Source organism: Nomascus leucogenys, chromosome 15 (genome assembly GCF_006542625.1).
Source record: "Nomascus leucogenys isolate Asia chromosome 15, Asia_NLE_v1, whole genome shotgun sequence".
In the NCBI taxonomy this organism is placed as follows: Eukaryota; Metazoa; Chordata; class Mammalia; order Primates; family Hylobatidae; genus Nomascus; species Nomascus leucogenys.
In genome coordinates, this window is record NC_044395.1 from 90,403,597 (window position 1) to 90,429,984 (window position 26,388).

The 26,388-nt window shown below is 39.0% G+C and overlaps 1 protein-coding gene across 1 annotated transcript; it reads right to left on the reverse strand.

Annotated features, from left to right (window-relative positions):
• Nucleotides 1-15,176: 15,176 nt before the first annotated feature.
• Nucleotides 15,177-23,258, reverse strand: KCNA4 (potassium voltage-gated channel subfamily A member 4). Its single transcript, XM_003254359.3, has 2 exons — nt 22,800-23,258; nt 15,177-19,692 (listed from the first exon to the last, which is right to left on the reverse strand). The coding sequence occupies exon 2, from the start codon at nt 18,908-18,910 to the stop codon at nt 16,952-16,954; it is 1,959 nt and encodes a 652-aa protein (XP_003254407.2). The 5' UTR covers nt 18,911-19,692; nt 22,800-23,258; the 3' UTR covers nt 15,177-16,951.
• Nucleotides 23,259-26,388: the final 3,130 nt, after the last annotated feature.

The window sequence follows — 26,388 nt, forward strand, 5'->3', positions numbered from 1 at the left end:
CAAAAAGTTGTTGTAAGCTGAAGAAAAATGGTGACAAATATTTCACAGCTTCTCTCATCAAAAAAATGAAATCTAGTTCTCCTCTCCTTGAATCTGGAATTGGCTGTGTAACTTGTTTGGCTAATGGAACATTAACAAACAGGATGTAGACAGGGGCTTGAAAAGTACTTGCAACATGTTTACCCTCTCTTGCTGCCTTTGGAACCCAGCTGCCCTGTGAAGCAGCCCAAGCTATGTTGTTGGACGCTGGAGATACATGGTTTGGTCACTTCATCAATTTCCAGGCATGTGTTCAAGGCCATCTTGGGAAGAATAGCCAAGAGTAGACCTTCCAGCTGACTGTGGCTATATGCAGGAACTCTGGTTATATCAGAAGAAGAACCACCCAGCTGAACACAGCCTAAATTGACACTTGTTGGACTTCATAGCATCAGCTGACTACTTAACCAATACAAATGCATTTCAACATTTAACAACTGGAACTGCTATGCCACTGCACAAAAATCAGCCCCAAACACAACTGATGAGGCTTCAAAAATAGAAGCATTATTCGTAACTTAACTTTCTCATTTAGCTAGTTAAAATGTTCTAATTTCTTCGTTTACTCATTTGTTGTAGAAACTGAGATTTGGCTCCTGGCTTTACTGCCTCTTCACTGAAATGGCTGACCCCTAAGACCCCAAGATACCATGAGGTATCTCATGGTTTAAAATACCAAGAATTCTCAAATGCAGTTGGCAAGCTGTCTACAAGATACCATAAATTGATTCAAAGTTTTAAAAGGGAAAAAGAAACTTGTTTATTTTACAGTCTCTCCCTAGCATAAGTGATGGCTCCAGGCACAATTGGAAACAACTGTAATCAAATTGGATCAGTTCCCCCAAACCAGCAATCCCAAAGATAAGCAGATAATAAGAAACATAGTAAAGAATTACAGACTCAGAGCTCAGAAAAAGTACAGTTTTAAAAAGATTCCAGAAATCTTTCAGGAACTCTGGAAAAGGGAGCTGAAAATATGCTTTCAATTGCCATTGGAAAGAAAAAAAATTATTCGCTCCTTCCACACCTGCCTTTTTTCATTAAAATGTTGAAGATAGAGATTGTTCTTCAAGAGCACGAATTATTCTCAGGAATAACCTGTGTTATTTCCAAAAACAATTACAATAAAAAACATATATTTATTCTCTGTATTTTTCCAAAAACAATTACACTAAAAAATATATATTTATTCTCTGGAAAACTCAGTGAGACTACTGAGTTTTGCAGCTCAATTCTCTTACTAGGAAATAGTACGGTAAGCTTTCGTCTAAACAGTTTTAAGCTCTTCTAAGAGATCTTCCAATTCCAAGTAGTTAAGAAAGAAGTGTGCCGAGGGTTTCCCAGTTATTACGTGTGCCTCAGTATTGAATCATCAAGTCAGCAAAAAGTTCAATATTCAATTCAGGAAACATAAAGAAAAGAAATTGAAGAAAAAAGAGGAGAACAAAGAGGAGAAACAACTGAAGATAAAAACAGTGTCCAGTTGTTAAGTACCCCTTCATAAAATTACTAGGAAACCATTCACAAACCATACAGAGATTAGGTAATTCAGGACATTATGTTTTCTCAAGGACAAATCAAGCAATTGAGTGATGGTAGAATTAAAAGAGATTAGAGAGCTGAAGGCAAGACCTTTACCTAAGACATGGAGAGATAGAGACATGTAGTTAACCTGATCACCATGAGCCAAATGAAAGGTGCAGGAGTCTGCTTGCAATAGAAGAGCAGAAAACAAATAGGAACCACTTTGTCATCCGCTGCTCAAGCAACATTTAGCATCGAAAACAATTTGCTATATAAATAGGCAAAGCTGAGGTCAACATATAAGTATTACGTTATTGATAATACTTGCATGATTAATGCTAGTTCAACTACTGAGAACAGCAAACAAATAATTTTCAAAAGTTTCTTCATGCCCCACTAGATTTATTATTAATATATTACATTATATTATAAAATAATGCAATATCATTTAAAATTAAAATCTCTTTATTTAAAACAACTTCCTCTGGGAAGATAGCCTAGAGAATAGTAAAAAAAAATTATGTTTATGAAAACATTCATCATAGTTTGATTTAAATAGTATAACAGTATAATTTTAAAAAGTAAAGCAATCTGGGAAATATTATACTGAAATGACCAAGAAATGTATGTACATCAATTGAATAAAATATGATGTAGACACAAAATCACAGCAAAAAGATGAAATAAAAATTAAAAAGCTACATAACAACAGTTTTACTAACTACATAGCAATTATTAAAAGGAATAGTTTTGCTAACTACATAGCAATTATAAAGAGGTACAATAAAGATGCATAGGGAAAAAGGAGTTAGAGATAATTAGGATAACAAAATATCTCTTTTTCCTCTTTTTTCTATTTTACATATTGAAAACATAATATAGTAATATTATAGTAAAAAAATTAAAATAACTTCTTGGGCCTTAATTACAAGAGTTGAAACTCTACTTTATGATCCCATGCCATCATAGCTACATGTGATCATTATATTACTATATATTACATTTTATTACTATCATGAGATAAACATACTTCAATAGTGCTTTTTTAAAAATCTGAAAGCAATCGCACAGCATCCACAAAAGCAATGTAGCAAATGATGTACCTACCAGAAAAAGGCAGTGATACTATGCTTGGAGAAAAACACAATTCAAACCTAGATTATTAATACAGCAATCTCCCCTTAACCTCAGTTTCACTTTTGGTGGCTTCTTTCAGTTACTGTGGTCAACTGTGGTCCAAAAATAGGCAAGTACCATTCAATAAGATATTCTGAGAGACAAAGACCACATTCTCATAACTTTTATTACACTATACTGTTATAATTGTTCTATTTTATTATTAGCTATAGTTGTTAATCTCTTACTGTGTCTAATTTATCATAGGTTGTATGCATAGGACAAAAACATATAGAAAGTTCAGTACTATCTGCAGTTTCAGGGATCCACTGGGGGTCCTGGAATGTATCCTCCTCAGATACAAGTCAATGTTGTATCTGAACACTGTATGTTACAATTATAAAGAGGTGGGATAAAGATGCATAGCGAAAACGGAGCTGGAGAAAATTCGGATAACTAAACACATTTTTTTCCTCTTGTCTCTATTTTACATACTAAAAACACAATATAGTAATGTTATAGTAAAAAAATATTTAATATAACTTCTTGGGCCTTAATTACAAGAGTTGTTACTCTTTTTCATTGTAATCCCATGCTGTCATGGCTACATGTAATCACTATATTACTATATATTACCTTATATCAATATCATGAGATAAACATATTTCAATTAGCACTTTTTAAAATATATATAAACAATTGCACAGCCTCCACAAAAGCCATGGTAAATAATTTGGTCAGCTTCATCAATATAAAGACACAATTGGAATACACCCAGAGCATCTTACAAATTGCTGGAATGCGTGGAGCACATCCCATCCCCTTGAGTCTCCAATGTCCTTAAGTAGCCTAAGCCTGGCTAAGGATGAAGCTTATTTTCCACTAGCATGAATAAAATTGAAGACTCTTTTTTTTTTGGTTGTATATGAGTCTCTTTTAAAATACTTCACAGAGATAAGGAGCATTCATTAAGCACTTTATCCACCAAAGAATGAATGTCTTGAATTGTACCAACAACATACGTGGCCAAGACTACAAAAACAGACAACTGCTTCTTCCAAACACTCCATTGCTACATGATCTCCATTTCGAAAAGAGAATAGGAAAAAAAATTGCAACTGTCTATACCTTTCTTCTCTGAGAATCTGACAAAAAACAGAAATATGACAAAAGCTTTAAGCACAATTATGTTCATAAAACTAGTAGTCATGGATGATGGGAAACTTCTCTGACCATGTCTGTCCATCAGCTAACTCTTAGCTAGCTGCATTTACCTCCTAGGCATCCCTGAAAATTAACAAATTATTAAAATATGCTGATATTAGCAGGCTAATGATAAAAATTATAAGATAATAGGTTTGTTGTACAGCCTCTGGCACAAATACATAAAAGGCAAATTTTCCTTATTCATGATTAATCCAGCTTTGAACTTCTTGTACTTGTTATCTGTTAGTTAGAATACCAAGAATTACCTATAATTAGGACTTTCTTGGATGAATAGCAAAAAATAAAATAAAAAATTCTTTTTTTTAACAGCAAAACCTCTATACTGATGTACTTCATCCCCAATTTTTTATTTGACCATACACTACTAATTAACAGCTGGCAACTAGCATGGTTTAAAAGACGGAGCTATGGCATCATTCAGCTTGCTAAGAACCTAGACTTTTTTTATGAAATTGAATCACTTAAGATGTCTGTACTTTCCATTATATACCCTGGGGTGGTCTGTAATACTCTCCTTGAATACTTGCAATGGAACCATCTTTCTGGCAAAAGTTTTACTGTAAAATGCTTTTAATACTATTCTATGGCGAGCAACAGGTTTACTTCTCCACAGCAATCAGGTTTTGATAAATAGTATGACCAGGCTGCAATAAATAGTGAAATAATGTGCTTGAAACTTTTAAAAGACAAAAAAACATGATTACTGAAAAATTGCTCTAAATAGCCAGTGAAAAGAGGAATTTTGTCTTATGTGTTAATATCTCAAGGGTCAATCTGTACAAATTATTCCTCCTATTTTTAATGTAAATGTTAATGTTCCTAATAGAAGTAATTAATAATTAGTGCCATGTGAACCATCCATTTGACTACAGAAAAAGAAAAACGTAAGGCCAAATTATAAGATTACGATCTAAAATCAAGGTTAACGATATTTAACTTTTATTATTCAAACAAGAACATAAAAAGGTATTTTCTTCTGAAAATATAACTGATCTTTTAGGGATATAGACTTTAAAACTGTCAAATTATTTTCACAACATTCACGCATAGCTTGTTAAGCTATTTAGTATGCTAAAAAACAAAAAACAGGCATGTAATAGGGTAATATTACATAATATAAAATGTATTTTAAATATCAGAAATGTGATCTATACAATATAATATCACATTTCTAAATTACATTTCTAGTTAGGTGTAGAAAATTCTAATTTTTATTATATACTGACAAATTATAGTTGTATATATTTAAGGAATATAAAGAAATTTTAAGATTTTTTAATACAATGATTAAATCAAGCTAATTAACCTGTCCATTACCTAGAATATTTAACATTTTTGTGATAAGAACATATGAAATTTATTCTCTTAGCGTTACTGAAATGTGCAGTATTCAAATATTAGCTATATTCACCATGCTGTGGAATTAATCTCAAAGAAAGTCAAACTCATTCCTCCCATCTGAGCCTTTGTACCCTTTGACTGACATAGTTCAAATGTATTTGACATCCATTGAAGAACTTCTGAATGAATCACACAGAACATTTTAGGATCCATTAGAAAATCTAAATAAATATATGACCTTTGGTCTCTTTCAGAAAATGTAAATAAATATATGGCCTTCCATTTTCAATTTCCAGTGTGTAAAAAAATTGTAAGTCATTTCCTTCTTCATATAGTAATAATGAGCAACTCAGTTATTTGTCTAAAAATCTTCAAATATTAACTATGTGTCAGCTAATTTAGGCTAACATACATTTTCAAGTTTGCAAATACATTTCATGAAGAAATGTGAAGGAAAAAAATTCTTCATTTTAAGATAGAAAAATCATGGTTTCATTTGCATTTTTAATATACAGAATGTCACATTTCTAAAGCAGAAGAAATAGTTGCAGTTTGCTGAAGTAAAACTAAATATCCCACAAGACAATGGTTTTACAATTAAAGGTATTTCCTTGACAGAATAGATAGCAATTGAAAAATGCCCAAAGTTAAAGAGAATCCAGGATCTGTTTGCCTCTAATGGCTTTAATGAAGCAGAATTGAATCAATGGCTTCACAATGCCAGACAATCATCTTGGCTTTTTTTTTTTTCTTTTCTTCAGTGACTCCACCAATTGTTTTGGCTTCCAGTAGAAGCAGCTTCAATTAAAGATAATGGTTGTTTGGCTTGAATGAAGACTAAAAGCCAGGGGCTCTAATATAAGTACTGAAACACTCAGAAAACAAACAAGGTGGTTTTCAAAATACGTTTCATAGAAGTTCAAGTTGTTCTTAAGAAATTAAAGCTAGTTGGAGAGAGCTAAAAATGTTATTACAACTGCATTTCAAATGGTAAAGCCTTAACTTTAACTTAATGTATCAGACATTATCTTGAAAGCAAATGGAAACCTGAGCAAACACCTCTTGAAATCAATCGATGCAGATAGAAGGCACCTCGGAAAAATCCCTAAAGTTGGCCTCAACTGTCCTGACTTAGCCAAGTAATGAATGCAATTCCATCTGGTTTGCCTAGGTAGTAGGAATATCCACAAAAAGAACAAACCTTTCCACATGCATCGAAGAAATAAACTCAGGTTTTTATTCAAGCCAGAATTTGTAAAGGAACCATCAATGGCACTCATATCTTTCCCAAATAGAAAGATACAGATGGTTATTATTAAAAGAAAAAAATGTTTCTGTGTGGAAAGAAGAACCATGGTCATAGCAAATTACTTTGAAATTTAAAAAAAGATTGTTTATTGCTTTACAAACGTTTAATATTTCAGTTAAATCTGCTTCTTTCTTTGAGTTATAGTTTAATCACATGTTATTGAATAGAAGAAATACATTACAGGAATGAAAAGGAGTAAATATGGTTCATATAATCACCTCTGCTATTTGAAAACACTGAGTATTGTTTTTGCTCATGCAAGAATCATAAAAAATTGGCAAGTTGGATTCAGGCTCATTTACTCTGCAGTTTATACAGAAGCTATTACAGAAAATGAAGTACATAACAGAAACAAGATAGAACTTATAAAAAGGAAGTATTATTAAAGCATGATGCCTGGCAATTCACTCCCCAAGGAGAAACTAGACCTAGCCACACATATAGATTCTAAAGGGGGAAAATGGAATCACAATAATCAACAAGAATCCTGCTATTTAGAAAAATGAATATATATCTCAAAAAATCCTTACATGAACTGTGATTCTCTGAAATCTTAGTACATCTAGAGATTGGGTACATGACACAGCCTAGCCAGCTAGGATAAGCTTAACAAACATCTGTTGAAAGAATAATTAGAAAAGGAAAAAGCGTCTACCCATCTTTTTTATTCTAATTTTAGCCCCGGGTAAGGAACCAACTAACAGCACCTGAATTAAATTTGTCACTTTCACAATACCATCCAGTTTTATAGATCTGCAAATCCTCATAATAAAATATTTCATTGTCTTTGAACGTCAATCCATCCCATCAGGGCTGAAGTCAGCCACAAAGGCACCAACCTAAAAATACTGTGGCGAGTGTGAGGAGTGTCACTTGCCTGCCTCTGTCAACTCCTCTTGCCAGCAGTGAATGGAAAACTCCGGTGATGCCTCATTGTGTGTAGACATCTCCCCTTAAGCAAATAAACGTAACAGCCAAAGCATGGCTTCGATAGCCTAAGGAATAATGGAAGAGGCATTTTAAAGTTGCTAAATCAAATCATTTTGCCTAGAAATGGAAATGAGAATGCTGTGTCAAACATGTTTGTAAAGCAGACAATAGTCAAAACTGTTTGCCTGTAATTTGCTTGATTCAACTCCTAATAACAACAGTTGCATCAGAGCAGATTTTCGCTATTATACTCCCAGGTTGTTCCACATTGGGGTTGTTTCTACACAGTAATAAAGCATCTGGGTGAAAAAATGGAAAAAACACAACTAATCATCCAGCTGTTTCTAAAATCCCAGCTGTTCAGTAATAGGCAGAAAATAGCTAACATAACAACAGAACATAACAGACTCACATTGCAGGTGGTTGTAGAAGCTTTCTGGATATGCACTGGCATGACCTGATTTATAAAATGGGAAGATGTCTACCCAAATCACACATAAAAACTCTCCCTGAGAAATCTGCAAACAGGGACTGCAAAAGGCTTCCTGATCTGGGCTTTTGTTGATGCAAAGGTGAATGGGATGAGATAGGCTGGAGGGAAAGTGAGAAAAGCAAACATTTGACATGTCTAGATCTGCAGTTAAAAGGAAAGAAGAGAAAAACTTAACATGGGGGAATGGGGGAAGAAACTGGAAGGAGATCCCTGGATACCTTACTTTGAACAAGTTTATATTTGGTCTGAAGTTCTATTAGGCTCCCCTACCTTGAATTTCTTTCTGAATCTGACAGGGTTGGAGCAAAATTTTGACAGTTAAGAGACTTTTTGAATCTCTCTTGCAAAGCTTATAAAACAACTACAATTTTTCTTAACCGAAATAAGGAAAAAAATGTTTCAGCATGTAATTTTCAGCTTGTTTTAGCAATGACGGAAGAATTTATCCCCTTGCTAGACTAGACTGATCTCTAATAGTGATACTATAGACATACAAAAAGGAAATGGTAATTCTTGAACAGAGCTTCTCCCATCCAAAGATTCTGCTTAGTCCCTTGAGTAAAAATAGTCTTGTGTCACAAGATGATTCACACCTTAAAATACTGTATGTTGCTTCATCCTTATCTATCGAATCTAACCCTTTCTTTCTCCACTGTTTCTCACACTGCCTTGAAACCTGTGAAGTATGTGGATTCTAGTAGTGAAATGACACCTCTTTTCCGTGTAGATGAGAAGAAGCAGCGGCAGCAGCAGCAGCAGCAGCTAAATCAGCAAGGAGCATATGATGGCAGAGTTCTAATTAGGTTGCACAAATTTTATGATTTCTCCATTCTTCTAAGAATTGCACACCAGCAATAAACAACATAAACACATCATTCAGCTCTGTGTTAGTGACATTCATTCCCAGGGCTTCTACTGGTTGCTTACTTCTGTCTTAGCTTGAATGCACTGCTATGCTGACATTCTATATTAGATTAAGGGGGAGAATTCTCTCCCTTTGAAACGTAAATGTCCAAGTGGTAATCTCCTAAAGACATGAGTCCCTTACTCTGAAGGGAAAGGTGAATCTTATCCTTAATGAGACATACAGTTTTAACTCCCAGCAGCAGTTTTATGGTTTTGTATGTGAGTGCCCTCGAAGACGAGGAGCAAAGGGAATATTCGGACATATACACATATATGCTTACTCTAAGAGATCAATTCACTTTCCTGGATTCTTTGGGTTAACAAAAATTAATAGTTAGCACGACAAAATGAAGCAGTTTTTAGACTGACCTAGCTATTTTCACCATCAAATTAGTGATTTCATTTAGGCATAACTCCTCGTCCCTTGCCCTCCTCCCTGCTCCTGTTCCTATCTCCCAATTGACACTGATCCTGTTTATATCTTGTCGCTGCTCTAGGGAAAAAAAAAAAAAAAAAAAGGAGTTTCCTAAATTCTCATTGGCTAGATCAGATCTGGAGAACATGGGTCAAGAGCTCTAATAACAGTTCTAGGAACTCAAAAGTAAATCCTATTCCTAATATTCTCGCTTTGTCACTTAGATTCTAATATAGTACATAGCCATTTCTCTGTGTTGTAATTCACATATACTGAAATCAGCTTCTAAACTGATCAACAGCAAATGTTGCAAAGAAAGACTATTAGACAATCTTGTCATCCTCTAATCAATCTGTAGCCAAGTCTTTCACTTAATTTGCTAGAAGATAATGATTATATAAAATCCACCAATTTAATCATGAATGTGAAAAAGACACACACAAAAGAAGAAAAAGAGGTACCATTTTCCTCTCAAGAGGAATTCTTGAATTTCTGAAATCTGACGGGGTTGCAGCAAAATTTTTGAAAGAGACTTTTTGAATCTCTTGCAAAGCTTATAAAACTCAGATTTCTCAATAAATCTGAATCACTGAGTCATTATTCTTTGGATACACCTCTCTCCAAATAACTATTGCAATCTCCAAATCTCATATTAATTTCTTAAAATTTTTAACTGGAGATATTCCTAAAGCTAATAAGATAGTGCAATGCTTATAATTTCGAATTGTTTTTTATCAAGTCATTTTAGTATTAGGTAAATCATCCTAAAATTAATATCTTTCCCCAACAGTCATGCCATAATGACACCAACTAGGAATGACAAGTAAATAAATAAAAATCCTAACGCATTCCCTAGAGATTCCATCACCTGTTGATAGATTTCAGTCCAGTGGGCGCTTCATTAATTATTTCCTTCTCTGCCTGATAGCAAATGAAAGCCTCATTTGGATCATGATCCCTACCAATTAACAGGAGGAAAAAAAGGCTCACTCAGGTGCTATCAACACCGTTAGGGTTCTTTAGGGAAATCATCATTCTATTCAGGTACGAGTGCATTAAGTTTATAAATAGAAAAACATACATCCTCCATGTTAACTAATGTGGCTGCTATCATAGAGAGAGTTCAGGTAATATCGCCTTAGTCTCCAAGAGATATGGTATTTTCCAACTACTGAATGGTTGTTTGTGTGCCCTCAGAGCCTAAGAAATGTATTGGAACATTCACCAAAAACAACAATAACCTGAAACTTTTAATGCTGTAATTGAACCTGAGAGAATTAAGTAATTTACATCAAAAAAAGCTACCACAAAAAAATACAGAAAGATAATGGCTTCTAGTAATTCTATTTCTAAAGAGCACACAGTAGTTCTACAGGTCATATGGTCTAGTTTCCATGCTATATGCATCCTTTATATAATGAGAATAATGTGCATTAAAAAAATAAAATCAACATTTTGCAGTGTTCCATACAGCATAAAAATTAACCCTTTCTTCTGGGAATGAAACTCTATATACCTTTATGGAATGTCTCAGAGCTTAGGACTAGTATTATTGTGGTTATGGGGCACAAAAGTGTAAAGAAAGGTTTTTTAATCCTCCAGCCTCACCATTTCTCCAAAATACATGCATTTGCCTACTAATGGGAATTATACATTTTTACTTCACTTTGAGAAGTCTCTTCCAATACCTCAGATCATTCATTTTGCTTATATTTGTTGGCAGAATATAAAATACATAAGGTATGTGAACATATGAATATATTATATATTCATATAATTATTTTGAAACAAATATAATTCTTAGACTTAGCACTGGCACAGCTTTTGTTGATATCCACAGGGACTATTTATTTAACTGTTTTGATTGATTTAAGAGGTAACTGGCCCCTCAACAGCCAATAGCTTAAGTAGCTGTGGATAAAAATGCCTTCATGCTCTTTGACTTTGAAATAGCCCTTGGTGTACGGAATCATGAGAAACAATCCAAGTACATTCCCACATAATACTAATAACTGGAAAAAACACCAGCATATCTTTCATATTTATTAGTCATTTCTAATAGTTACTATTAAAACCACTGCTAAGGTAGGTTGGCATTTCTATCATTTTCACAGAAAATGTTGATCTATATATTCATGGGGCAGGTTATTTCTGCTTTATGTCCTCCATCACAACAGTCACTTCTTGGTTATTTCTGCTAATGGTGAAGAGGCAGGACCAATGTTACCCCAAAATCCTGCATAATTAGTTCTAGCATATGTAACCGTTTGAACAACAGATTTGGCTTCCCACTTAGGTTTTGCTTGGCTTTCTAGTTCTAGTGTTTTTGTTGTTTCTTTGTACTGGATTGTTTTATCTTTTTATAATTTTACCTTTTCTGGACTGGTTGTTTAACACAAGACAATAGGCTTCTGAGCCTGAGTAAAGCCAGCCTCAGGTGAGAAACCAACTATGGATAACCTACAAAACAGATTGCTTGCAGGTAGGAAGCAAGGATGGACTATTTGTGGATCAACTAACAAAATCATTTAGCTCCTGGCACCCTGGATGCAAAATCTCCTTCCAAGACACCAATGACAACAAATGGACCAAAAGCTGAACCTTAAGTCAGCAACACTACCTCCAGTGAATCTGGGAATATGCTTTTCAAGATGACAGCACAACTTTATATTGAGCACATTATTTGCCTCATACATTTATTCCCATCCCACAGGCCTGAAAGGGGGATGCTTGAATCTCACTTAGAGCCACCGCTCATTAAATATGTGCCATGTTTTTAAGCAACCAACTTATGCCCTGGGATTAATTTATTTATCCATAAATAAGATGACCATATTTTCTAAACCTCAAATGGGGCCATTTGGTCTGATATGTATTAGCATACTTTCATGAAGAAGCTACTGTGAGAAATTGGGACTGCTATGGAAACAAAACCAAGCCAGAAATAAAACTCATATCACAGTCCTAATCTTAATTTACTTTTCAGAAGTACATATTCCCATTTATTACAAAAAAAAATAGCTCTGCTTCATTCAATATTGAACACAACCACTCCAACAACCTTCTCCTCAAATAAGAATACTGATTTCCATACTAGAAAGTAGCACTGTCTTCTGACCTGCAATGGCTACATTGGTGTGGAAGATCCTTTGCCTAAAGTCAAGTTTCTTTACAGGCAGGAAAACCAAAAGGTACCTTATATCCACATCAAATGTCTCTTGAAGAATTCAGAGTGACTTTTGGGTCACGGAGATTTCCTGGAACAGGCCCTTTTGTCACTGAATGACACCCCGTAATCATTTTAAACTGTATCAATAAAAACACATACACACACATAAAGAAGGATGTTACACTTTGTTTCCTGCACATGAGCACATCACCACAGGTTCATTTTAAAAATGTGAAGTGAATCTAGGTATATTTCTTACTTTCCCTAGCAATAGCTGCAATGTTAGTACTAAAGGCTCATCCAAACCCTGAAAATTAACAACAACGAAGAACACCATTTCTGATTTGTTGGAAGGTAGAGGGGCTACTGTTTGTGATTCCAATGTGATTAAAAATAATTTTCCATTGGTTAATATTGACTTTTTTAAAATGGGAAAATATGTATCTTAGTTCAGAGTATTTTCTTTACATCTTTCTTATTCATATATTGGGTTCTATTTCAACACATGCTTAATGAAAAAAATTTCAGGAAGCTTCTGTGATCCTGTTTAAAACAAACTTGACAAAGCATGCAGTAGCACTTGGGAAACACTACGTGTGTTTAAGCATAAAATGAGTTCCCCAGCACAGGTCAAAATGCTGTTTAGTGACAAGACTGCACGATAACAAAGCAAGACATCAAAATGTTTACTTACCAATTTTCACCATATGTATTCAACTGAGGACTGAAGAGTTATTTTTCGTTAAATGAATCCCTTCCCTTTAGAAGTTGTTAGAACAACAACAGCTCAAAATACATCCTATTCATTCAGCTTAGTCTACATTCGAAAAAACTCAAACACCTGTTCTGCGGTTAACCTAACAGTGAGATTTTTGTTTTTATTTATTTATTTTTGCTCCTATTACTTACTAAAAAAATCCAAGCTGATACGACTGGAATGGTACTTAGAAAATATGAAGCTAGTCCGATATTTCTTTTACTCCACAGTAGAATTGTGGTACTAAAAGGAACCAAGTAATAATGTAGCCCAATATCCCCGTGTTAGATACACACACACACACAAACATACACACACTCCCGAGGATCAAGGAGATAAAACGATTTGCCCACGATTAACAAGCCAGCTTTCTTGACTCCCTTGACCAGCTGTCATTCCTCTAGCACCCACTGACTCCCTTTCACAGAAATCAAAAGGACTATTTATTCCTTCTTTCTTCCCCATAACTGTTATGCCTGTTTCCTTTCCAATCATTTGCAAGAGAGAACAATGCATCTTCCCTTGAAAAGACTCTGATTAGGCTGACCCTCAAATCGTGTGCTTTTGGTAACATCTATTATCATCTGAAAAGCAATAAAAGGATCCCAGATCCCAAGAATTATGATCTCTAAAGAAGGTCACTTCCCTTTTATCTTACAACCAAATGTGTATAGTGGCCTTTAAGATACAGTTTCCTAAATTAGTTATAAATACATCCTGAAAGCATATTCAACAGTATAAATTCTTTACAAATGGTTCTAAAGCACTTTGACTAGTTTCAACTGGAAAAATGTTATGAATTCACAACTGTACTGGATGTACTGAATTCATGAATTATCTTGTAAGAGAAGTGTTCCATACAGAAGTACCCCCATACAAATCTTGAGGGCTTAAAAGCTTCCTTCTCAGTGTGGGATCAAGATCTAGATACTCTAAAATAAATGCATCTTGCAGGGGGAAAGAAACAATGAGCTTAGTAATGATAACCTAATAATATTTGGTTTGAAAGCTCATGTCTGTCACTTCTTGACCTTCTTATCCAAAAAAAAAAAAAGAAAGAAAAAGAAAAAAACAGTCATGTGAAATAAAGGTAAGCCCCAAATGACTACATTTCCTGGATTCTCAGAATTGTCAATATAATGTGTTTTGTCAATCAAATTTAATATAACTTTCAGATTTAAAAGCAGGTATTATAGAAACAATGAAATACAGTACATTTCCCTTCCAAACATAGCCAAATCGTTGTCATTGCTGTCATAGAAAGTTCAATAAACATCCCTTATATACTAACTAGCCCTTAAATTATTTTAAGATATAATCTGACCTAGTTGGCTATATTGTAAGATACATGGTCTGTTGTTCACAGAGTCAAATTTCTATACCATAACATCCCTGAATCTATCAGCAATAGACTCTCTTGTATCTGCACATCAACTTCTTGTAAGGACTGCAGAGTTAAAGCAATTACTCATAGTGTTTACAATATCCTAATAAAGTAGATGTATGCTTGTGCATTCTAAATCCCTTTTTCTCCCAGAGGAAGATTAAACAATTTAGACATAACATCAGGCATTTGTATGGAACTCAACATTTCAGAGTTTTCGCATGTTCTCATTTGTTTTGCATAACTCTGTAATGTAACATGCTTCATTTGCCCTCTTTTTTACCAATAATGAAATTTGGGTGCAGAGATGTTAAGTGACTTTTCCAAATGAATTATAGCCTGTCCAAATAGCCTTACCCCCATTGTCTAATGCTTGTTACATTTTTGCCCCAAATCTAACATGTATTAAAACATTATCTTTGAAATCTTATTGTAAGATGGCATTTTCTTGTTGTATCATTCTCTATTGTCTTCTGTTGATCTTTGTTCTTCACATTCAATCAAAAGCCCTGCTTGCTGTTTTCATTCTCTAAAAGGTGTTCTAGAAAAGTATTTCTCTACAAGTGGTGGGGAAAGAGTGGAGAGGGGGTGCAGTTTTACTTTTAACCCTAATGTTGAATGTACTTTGAATTTCAAATACCATTAAAGGAGAGGTAGGATTTATGCAATTATGAAATGATGGACTGGAATTTAAAAAGCTTGAGAAAGGCTATTCTAGGTCAGTTTGTTTGTTTGTTTGTTTGCTTTTAGCTCACAGTTACCAGAGTTCACTATGTGCCGATATAGTGTATGCAGTGTTGTTTGTTTTGTTTTTTCCCCCGTCCCCAACCAGAGCTCAAGACAATTATTTTATAAAGAACAGAAGTTAAATATTGTATAATAAGGCCTCTTATGCATTCTGAGTTTTCTAACCTATACCTCATGATTTCATAGTGCAAGGCTGATCGCTAGTTGTTATCTCACATTCTAGAATGCTTGTCATGAGTTAAATGCAGTTATATGTGTCATAAATTGCTTTAATAAAGATGATAATGATGGCGATGTTGAAACCTAATGTTTGACACAATTCTTCCTTATATCCATTTTAGCAAATATAATGTTAAAATCAGAGATTAATCCCCAAATTCTGTTCTTATATAACTGCACAAAAAAAATAAACTTAATAAATCTAGCGTTTATGTTTCACATTTAATAGAAAAATTTTAAGCCATAATCACTGTAGCTGCTTGGCATCTTACTTCTTCAAGAATTCTTTCAGTGCATGCATTAACTTTGGTTAAATTATTCTGGAGTTAAAAGGCAGAAGAATATATAAAATAGTATGATTTCAGAAGCATCATTGTAACAGACCAATTTCAAAAGATTCAGTTGCTAAATTTTACTTCATAATTCCTTTGTCAATCAGTTATGTAGATTTTAAAAGAGGAGAGAATCCTGTGATATTATCTGCATGGTCATTAGTCTCAAACAATGAAAAGTAAACAATAAAATAAGACTAAAGAAATCATTCTTCCAATGATTGTCATTGAACTGTTACATTAGTAAACATTCACAGTATGAAGTCTCTCTCAATCTCCAGCATATAAAGTAGTGCAAAGAAAAAAAAAATCCAGTCCTGTTACCTGCAAACAAAACTTATTACATATTCTCCAATTTCACTTATTCTATAATGTTAGACATTTGCTGTTAAATCTTCCCAAAATTAATAACAAAATATAATCAATTTCTAAAGGCCCTTGCAGCCGTTTTAAAAGTTAATTTCCAGTTAAAAATAAATTTTAATTAAATCCAAGATAAAATTGTGACCTATATTCTATTAAATAATTTACTTTCTTTTTTCTCTACACAGTATTTCTTACAATTTTTAAAAAACAACTACAGAATCCAAAGACATATGATATGCTGTTAAAGCACTGATAAGTGACTTCTCAAATTCATTAGTTCTTACATAGTAAATACTTCAAAATGCCAACTTTTCCCATCACCGCACAATTACTAACATTGACAATTTACTTCACACACACACACATACGCGCACACACACACACACTCTCTCTCCATCTTTACTGTTAACATCTTTTCCAGTTAATGTGCAAAATTCTTGCATTCTAATAAAAATATAAAGATACATTTGCTCCTATTCCTCCCTCTTCTCCAAGATGTATCATTTATTTGATATGTAATACAAGTTTAGTAACAATTATGCCATGTATAACCATTAAATAGTGTACTACTGTATGCATTGGATCATTTGCATATTTCATTTTCATAACTGCACTCTCTATGCATAAATATATTTGGAGATGCTGAGGGGGGAGCAGTGGCAGGTGGAGAAAGAGATTCACACATCAGTCTCCACAGCCTTTGCATTAGAACAGTTGTTTTTATCTGTCTCACTGTCATCCCCCTTTCCCTGACACTTCTCCTTTGCACACAGAGATTCCTTAACTCCTTCTTCCATCTCTAGATACTCTGACTTGTCCCCCAGGGAAGAAGAAGTGGAGCTCCGAAATTTCTTGAGCAAATTAGAGGGGAGGTATGGGCAACTGACTGCATTCTGTGTTAGCTGTGTCTGTTCCTCATTTTCAGTCTCTCTGTGGTAGAAATAGTTGAAGTTAGAGACAATCACTGGCACTGGCAAAGCAATGGTTAAGACACCAGCAATGGCACACAGGGACCCGACAATCTTGCCCCCCACAGTGATGGGCTTCATGTCCCCATAGCCCACAGTTGTCATGGTCACCACAGCCCACCAAAATGCATCTGGGATGCTTTGGAAATGGGTAGTAGGTTCATCTGCCTCTGCAAAATACACAGCGCTGGAAAAGAGGATGACCCCAATGAAGAGGAAGAAGATCAGAAGGCCCAGTTCCCGCATGCTGGCTCTGAGGGTATGGCCCAGGATCTGCAGGCCTTTGGAGTGCCTGGAGAGTTTGAAGATCCGGAATACTCGGACCAGACGAATGATTCTGAGGATGGCAAAGGACATGGCCTGCTGCTGCTGACCATTGCCACCTCCCTGTTGCTGGGCCAGGTCAGTGCCCAGTGTGATGAAGTAAGGCAAAATGGAGACAATGTCAATGATGTTCATGATGTTTTTGAAGAAGAGTGCTTGGCTGGGACAAGCAAAGCAGCGAACCACAAACTCAAAGGAAAACCATACAATACAGACTGTTTCCACAATGAAGAAGGGGTCATTGAATATTGTGTGCCCTGAGTTCTCCAGGTGGGGTGCTGAAGTGTCATTCAACAACCCACCATGCCCGCCAGCACTCAGTGCCATGACGAGATCCCTGTCGTCCCTAAACTCAGGCAAGGTTTCCAGGCAAAAGATGACAATGGAGATTAAGATGACCAGGACGGACACAATAGCTATGCCCCTTGCAGGACTGGAGCTCTCTGGATATTCAAAGAGGAGCCAAATCTGCTTTTTAAATTCATTCTCGGGGAGGGCCCTGTCCTCCTCTTCTCTCACAAAGCCCTCGTCCTCCCGAAACTTCAACAGGGCCTCCTCCCCCAACTGATAGAACTTCACCTCCTCAGTGAAGATATCAAAGGGGACATTGACTGGCCTCTTCAGGCGGCCTCCTGATTGATAATAATACAAGATGGCATCAAAGCTGGGGCGGTTCCTGTCAAAAAAATACTCATTGCGCAAAGGGTCAAAGTACTGAGTCCTCTTTTCAGGGTCTCCTAACAAAGTCTCTGGAAACTGGGCCAGAGTTTTCATTTGGGTCTCAAAGCGTAGGCCTGACACGTTTATCACCACACGTTCACAACAGTCACTGTAGCGGACTGAACTGTAGCCGCCACCGCCCTCATCCTGAGGCAGCAGGTCAGTGTAGGAACACTCATCACCATGGTCATCTTCACTACAGTAAAACCTTCCCTCTTCTTCCTCCTCTTCCTCCTCCTCCTCATCTTCCTCCTCCTCACTCAGATCCCTCAGGATCTTCTCCTCAGAGCCACTGGGCATCAGGTCAGAGCAATGAGGGAAGCTGCTCTGCCGGTGGTGGGCTTTCTTCTTCTCAGACCGCTGTCGCCTCCTCCTCCGACTACCCCGGCTGCTCTGAGGGTCATGGGAGGTACAGGCCCCACGTGACTGGTGGTGGTGGTGGGAGCCCCCACCAGAACCCCCGCTACCTTCGACAGCAGCTGTGGCCGCTGCAACAGCAGCTGCTGCAGCTGCCCTGGAGTGAGCAAGCCTCTCCCTCTCCCGGGCCCGGGCCTGGGCAGCGTAACCATAAGGCATGTGACTGTTGCACCCTGAGCTCTCCGCACTCACCATTGCAACCTCCATGGTGGTGGTTTTCAGAAATGGCTGGTTCCAGTTGTAGAAGAAGAAGAAAGAAAAATAGGGCAGCTTCTTTTCTCACCAAATTAAGGTAAGTTTGGAACCCTTAAGCAGATTGCTTGGAAGACTAAGGATATTTTCAGTCCAACTTTGCATTTTCTGTTTTTAAATCAGCACGCCCCATGCTCTCTCTTCTCAGGGATTCAACATTGCTCTCCAGAGCTTGGCTGGTCGAGATAAATAGCCTAGCACTCTCAAGACTAAGAAGTCCGAAAATGCTGGAGTCTCTCAGACACCTATGTTTTGGGGGTAGATGTTGAAATTTGGAAATATGTCTGGGATGTGGTTAGTGATGATGCTGCAAGATTCAAAGGCAGCAAGTGTCTGACAGCCAGAAGTTGTGCCTAGAAAATGAAATATATTTTTCTGCCATGGAAATTGGCCAATGCTCAGTCCATTAAATGTAAATAAAACGCAGATAAGCCTTTACTGTTAGCACTTGCCTTCTAGTGATGGCTCGAACCATGTTAAGATGTGGTTTGAAGTATGTCCAGCCATTTCTACTCAAAGTCTATCAGGATGATTCTCCAGGCTCCCCTTTTAAGTTCATCAAAGGCTTCCTGGACCCAGGTACAATGCCAAACCATAGATAGAGGCAAAGACCCTGGGAGGTAGAGAAGGTGCTAGATGAGGTGTCAGCAGAAGCAAAACCAGCTCTGAGGTCTCCATAGAAATCAAGGAAATGCAGAGCATTCTTCAGCCAAAATCATGCAGAAGAAGCACTTCACCTGAAAAAGGATTGGAAACAAGCATAGGAGAAAAATAAAAAGGAAACAAATCATAAAGAGAAAACTGAGCATTTCTCTTCACATACACATCCTTCTCTTTTCTTCAAGAAAGTCATGTAACACACCAAGCACCAATATTATCAAGAGTATGGGGTAGGCTGTTCTCACTCACTAAACATCATTCTTTCCTTCTTCAGTTATTATTTCAGCTCAGTTTATTTTTATGGTAACTCAATTATTTTTCCTCTCTCCACTCATGGCCCACATGGCTCTTGCTTCTATCTTCCCCTTCACCAATGCTAGGTCTTAATTCTCACTGTTACTCTCTTCATTCCACAAAAATAATGCTGTGACTTTACAGCTGCTTCCATCATTCATCTATTTCAAGGCAATTTTTAAAATTTCCACTCATAAAGTGTTTCTGAATTAAGTGCCCTTCTACTGCTCTCTGTCTTGACTCAGGACTGGGGAAGTCAGAAAAAAAAATAATATTCTTATTCTTTGTGCAGACAGCACCACTTGAATGCACTTCAGTCACCTCATCTATAAAGTACAAATAATAACACAACCTCCCCCATCCCATGTTTGTAAGGATTAAAAGAGATAATGGATGTTGATAGAATATCACAGTGCCTTTTACCTAATGAATGGCAATAAACACTGGCAATTATGAATAACATGACAGCAACCTATGTTTTTGTTGTCTATCTGCACAGCCCTAAGTGTTTGTGTCCTTAGGCCACAAACTAAAGTAGGGGAAGATGGGATGTGAGGACATACAGGACATCCTGAGACTCACCAATGGTCCTTGTTAAGTTGGCACTGCCTGACTCCCTGCAGCATGTCCCCATTGTTTTTCTGTTCCCTTGAATCCTGAACACTCCCTACCACCCACAGACTAGGAACTAATGCCAATTTCCACATCTCTAATAACCGTCTTCTCTCCTTGGCGGTCACTCCATGTTCACCTCAATGGTTCCTCCTCCACTCTGCTCAAGGGACAATCTCCTTATTTTTTTAAATGTCAGTTTGTGTGGACTTCATTCTTAGCCTATCGTACTTACCCCCACTTCAATAAAATCCACATCCCTAACATCCCCCCTCCTCTCTCTTTCTCTCTCTCTGCCCACTTTTATTTACAATCTCACACTTCTGAATTGCATGTCCCTTGCATCTCCGATCTGCTCTCTCTGTCACCTGTTATTCCTGGCCCTTCTTCTTCCTTAGTTTGCTCTCCCAAGATCCAGGTAATTCATCTCCTCAGCCAGGTCCTGTAAAAGCCCCCATCCAAATCTCCTGTCTCTTCTTGATTTTTCCACGTACTCTGTTCAACAGGACTTCCAAGAATGCAAGGAGTAACCCAGAGAACTGGAGAGAATGATGATAGTCAGAATTCAGGGCATCTACCAGCTTCTATTACTGGAAGCACTTGGAAAGCATAAGAGAAATGGCTTTCTGAAGCCATTAACAGGATTCAGCTCTTGACCACCTGCTGCTCCTTGCTGATCCTGTCAGCCTAAAAGCCTAAACACACTGAATTTTATGAAGTGACAAGCATGGAAGTGGCAAACAGAGGTCTTCCCAATCATACACCCCTTCCCAATCATACACATTTTCCTAGGGCAAGAAGGGCATTTGATTGTGACACAAACTCTAGAAAATACACCACAGAGGGCATCTCACATGCCATCTCCCTTCCTTTGCCTGACTCCTAACATCATCTCATACTCTGAAATGTTTACCCTCAAGGAGTTTCCAAATCCCTACTTACAAAACCATCCTGGGGTGACATTCACTGTGGAGTGTCAGGCCAACATCCTTTCAAGACTGGTACAGACCAAATAGCCTGAGAGTTTGCTCAGTTTCTTCCCCAACTCCCCCAAAACAATTATAATTTCAATGAAGCCCCAATGTAACCGAAGTTCCTGTATAGTTGAATACTACACACACCTGCCTTCCCACCCAACTGACTCCCAGAAGGTCATGAATTCGCGAGTCTTCTAATTCACCAACAGCTCTTCGGGAGTTCTAGAACTGCCCTCTTTCTGCTCTACACCAAATAATTTCATATTTATTTATTTATTTGGGATTATTAGTTTTTGTTTACCTAACTGCCTCTCCACCCTACAAGTAGCAAATTGCCTTCCTTTTAATCATCTACTAGTTACTTCACTATCCCTGATCTAGAAAGAAAGGGAGAGAGAAAGAAAAGAAGAGAAAAGAAAAATCATTCCTCCCAGCAAATCAGACTGGTTTAAAATCCCTCTTCTTTCTCAAGGTACTCTTGTTAGGAGAATCTATTCAAGCCAATTCCCAGGAGCCTTTATGAGAGAGATCTTTGCAGAGGAATTTGTCTTCTTCTTTAACACCATTAAACTAATAGGATTTTGCAGACTACCTATTCCCCAATCCCGGCGCCCCCAAACAACAGCCAAGCATCCCGCCCCTCCTCCTCTCACCCCTCCAACAACAAGGCTGTTCTTCTCTCAGTGCTAATTCCTGCAACTGTGTCACTGTCAGGGTGGTACCTGAACCTTAGAGAGAGAGAGAGAGAGAGAGAGAGAGAAAGAGAGAGAAACTGAGAGAGGGAATCAGAAAAGCCAACACCGTGAGAAATATACACTTCAACGCACGCCATTTATGCAGCCCCTATGTATGTTGCTCAGATGCTCGGAAAATGCACGCAAATCCAAACGTTGGGAGAGGCAGAAATTTAGACCCGTTCACCGGCTGTTCCCAAAAGAAGGGAACCGGTGCGGCTGGGAGGAGGCGAAACGATGCTAAATCTTAACCCCCCTCTCGTTGGGAAACGACATCTTTAATCGCGCCTTCGCCTCCAGACCTCGGTTCCCGCTCCAGCACGTTAAGCAGGGCGCACTCACCGCATCCCCGGGGTTGGGAAAATAACAACTGTTGGCCCCCCGGAGCGCCGCGCAGCATCCGCACCTCCCTTCTCCCACCTCCTGGTTTATTTTTAACCGCCTTCCATTCATGCCCTTCTGTCACATTCCCAATATTATTTATCCCTCAAATGTCCACTGTTTCTTAACAGCCAAAAGAAGAGGGTGGAGAAAAGATCGAAAAAAAAAAAAAGGTATCATACTTACCGTTCCCCGGCGGGGCGAAAAATAAAAATAAAGAAAATCCACCGGCTGGCTTGTTTTTCCCCCTCAAGCTGCAACAGCTGGAGGAGGGGAAGAATGATCTTGTGGGGCGGGGGGGCGGTGGTAAAAGGAATCACTCGGGTTTGGCAGGTGGAGGCTCCAAATATCCACAGAACAAGTTCTGTTGCCTGGCCCGGGGGGTGCACAGAGTCCTCGCGGCTGGAGCCTGGGGGTGGGGGTTGGGGCTGCCCCAGAGAAGACCCCAAGACTCCTGGTTCCTCTGGAGTTCAGCACAGGAGGGATTGCCTGGGAAAGGAAGTCAAGGTTCCCCCGAAAAGAAACAAAATCCTAGACAGCAGCGATCACTTGTTAAGCCCGAATTCCTCCTCCAACATCCATCCCTCTCTCGCTCTCGCTGGCTGCGGGAGCAGCACACGCCTCCCCTGGCCGCGAACGCGCGCTGGGCGGGGGCGGGGCCAGGGCCGAACCGAGGGTGTGGCGTTCGCGACGGTCGCCAGGGGCGCCTCCAGGCGCGGCGGGGGGGGGGCGCAGTCACGACGCCGAGACTCCCCGCACCCCGCCTTGGCCCCCCGACTCCCAGGATCTGGGATCGATTCCAGGAGTCTTTGGCTGTGGTCCCCAGAGGCGAGGAGCAAATCCTGGAGAAGTGTCCCCGTTGGGGCCGGAATAGGGGTTTCGACGGCAGCGCGGGAGTCCCCAGAGGGCTTGGGAGCGGGGAGCTCCAATGGGAGGTGCAGTCTCGAAAATGGGGTCCTTTGGGACATCTTCTCCTCTCCCTAACTTGCTTTCTCTATATCTCCCCTCGAGCCCCGAGCCCCGTCTTCTTCTCCCCACCCCACCCCCTCCCAAAGCGGGTTTGTTGGGTTGGGAGCCGGGTGCATCTCCGGCGAGGCCACGGGCGGGGAGCCCTCCTGTGCCTGCCAGCGCGCCCAGATCCCTCAGTCTCCGCCTCCCTTGCACACAGGAGTTGGGCGGCTTCAGCGCCGGGGTTGGGCCTCCGGGGCGCAGAGGAGACCGACTTTCAACCTGTATTCAACCCCGGGCAGGGGAATGTTACAGAAATTGGAATCAGGCCCAGGCTAGGGGCTGCGCACAGGAGGCAGCAGTCCTAGGGGAGGAGGGTTGGAGAGATGAGTAAGTTGCAGGGTGGGCCAGGGGCTGAGGGCTTTGGAAGGCGGGGGAAGATCCCGCAGCCAACCTGTTGCTGCACAAACAAATGCGGCTCTGATATCGACTCCCTGAGGGCTCTTTGGATCCTTCAGGATAGAAATCAAGGGAGATCGCAGCAAAAAGCAAGTTTTTTGGTTTTCTTTCTTTCTTTCTTTTAATTAAAGCTTGTGCGCACAAGGGAGCTAACACCAAGAAAAAAAAAAGTGGGCTGTTCCTCGAAGTCAGGGTGTGGGTTTCTTTTACGGGCCTCTCCGTAAGGGGAAATAAGGAGAACTATAGACAGGGCATGTAGAGGTGGAGTTTTTCTGGTGCATGCATAGTGGTTTAACGTGCTTCTTCATAGGACGTATGTATCATTAGCATCTTAAATCTCCACCTCTGGGCGTGATTTTTTGCATTAAATTAAGGAAAAGGTCACTATGAGTTGAAAGTTAAACCTAGCTGCGCATGCCAGGGCCTCAGGCAAGTCCCTGGTCCCCTAAAGCTGAAACTTCTGGTTAATAGCTTCTTGAGCTTTTCGTGCTAATTGGCTGGAGTTACAGTTTAAGGAAGGGTCTCTCCTTGTTTCTTGTTTATTTCTTCGGACCACATCAAAACAGGAAAGTAGACAGCTTGCCTGTCTCAGGCTTGCCAGAATCAACCGGGCGAGAGGTTTGGCTCCCGGGAGGTCTCTATCTTAGTGATCTCTCCCACTGCCCATCTCCATTAAAAAGGAAAAAAAAAAAGGGTTTTGCTGTCCATCCGCCCCCCCCCACCCCCACTCCCACACACGCGAGCGCGCGCGCGCGCGCGCGCACACACACACACACACACACACACACACACAAATAACCAGAAGCCCACGTGGCGACGGGGTCTCCCTAGACACCTCTCCCAGCTCGCCTGATGGACCAAGCAGGCAGTGGCAGCGCTATGCCTGGACTGCTGGAGCAAATCCGCCCTTCCGCTGGTTGGTTGGCGTCGGGACTGTCACTGTCGTCCTCGGGGCAGCAGCTTTGTTCAAGGGCTCTATTGGGCCTCCTCCTTTTGTGATGCTTAATTAATTATTAAGGGAAATATTCCCGAGCTGAATTATAGATATGCCCTGCACTCACTCACCTAACCGCGCGGGCTCGGAAAAGGACACCTGGAGGGCTGCTTTTTGTTGCCGTTTGATTTTTCTTTTATCTTTTTAAATAACCGGACACACACACAAAATCGAATTGTAATCAGTGTGAAAGAAAAAGAAGAAATGAAACCTGGAGTGGACCCTGGTTTTTCTAACGTCTTTCAGCTAGTGCAGCTTGAAATTTTGGCATGAATAAGTTTAACTGTAACCGCCTGGCCTCAACCTTGGTGGAGGAGCTGAGAGAAAAGTATCTTCATGCTGGCTCTAGAGACGTTCTTTGCCTCAATTTATTCCCTACTGAAGTTCATTCGAAGAGCAGGAAGACCGGGTTTCTCTAAAAGTGAGAACGGTCATGTTCTCTCCCCTCAAACCCTCTCTGTACCTCCACAATGTGCTATCACTGTGCGGTTTCATACGTACCAGAAGCAAATAACTGGTAATATTTATTGTTGGCTCATTAGAAGGATATTTCTTGGGATGGTAAAAAGCAGGCTGGGACCTGTTTCCCAAAAGCAGTTTATGAGGTCAATCCGGTATAGCTATGCAATGCTTTCAGGGAGATGAAAAGTGAGATGGAACGCCGTACTAAAGATGATAGTTGTATTGAAGCTTGGATATTTTAATTGAATCGTGTTGAAACTTTATGAATTATGCTTCCCTTTTGCTGTTTGTTCCTATCCCAGATAATTTTAAAGTTTTCAATGCCTGAGGACTTTAATATTTGCATTTCTTAGGTGTCGGTAATCTGAATTACTAAAATGCAACAGGAATGCTGCTGAGGAAATCTCTACTCTCAGGAGGACTTGGTCAAGGCAGGTAAGATTAACTGAGTGTCTGCCTCATACCTGGCTCTGTGCTAAGTTCTTTGAATGTATATTATGTAATTTTATTTGCATAACTAAATGCTTTCTTATGTGGTAGGTACTATTATAATCACCATTTTATAGAAAAGGAAATGAAGGCTTACAATGATTAGCTAACTTGCCCGAAGGTTATATAGCTAATTATGTAGCAGAACAAGGCCTTACATATGTGACTCCGCAGTGTAGACTGACCCTGTGCTAGTGATGCAGTCTATGCCCATTTGTTCATACAAGCTAGTGGCTGTCACAGATGCGTACACAGATTATGAAGCAAGGGGATTTGTGTTATGATGGAGGTATGAGAATGTTGCTCCTTTGTGCAAAGAGTAAAGCAGCATCTAGTGTGGAGGAAGTAAGCAAGAATTCCCAAGGAAAGGAGAGCAATGTCTGAAAAATAGTAAGAGTTGGAGTGGCTGCCATGGAGAATGCA

Coding starts and splice junctions, on each gene's coding strand:
- KCNA4 (XM_003254359.3), bottom strand. CDS start 18,910: ATGGAGGTTGCAATGGTGAGTGCGGAGAGCTCAGGGTGCAACAGTCAC.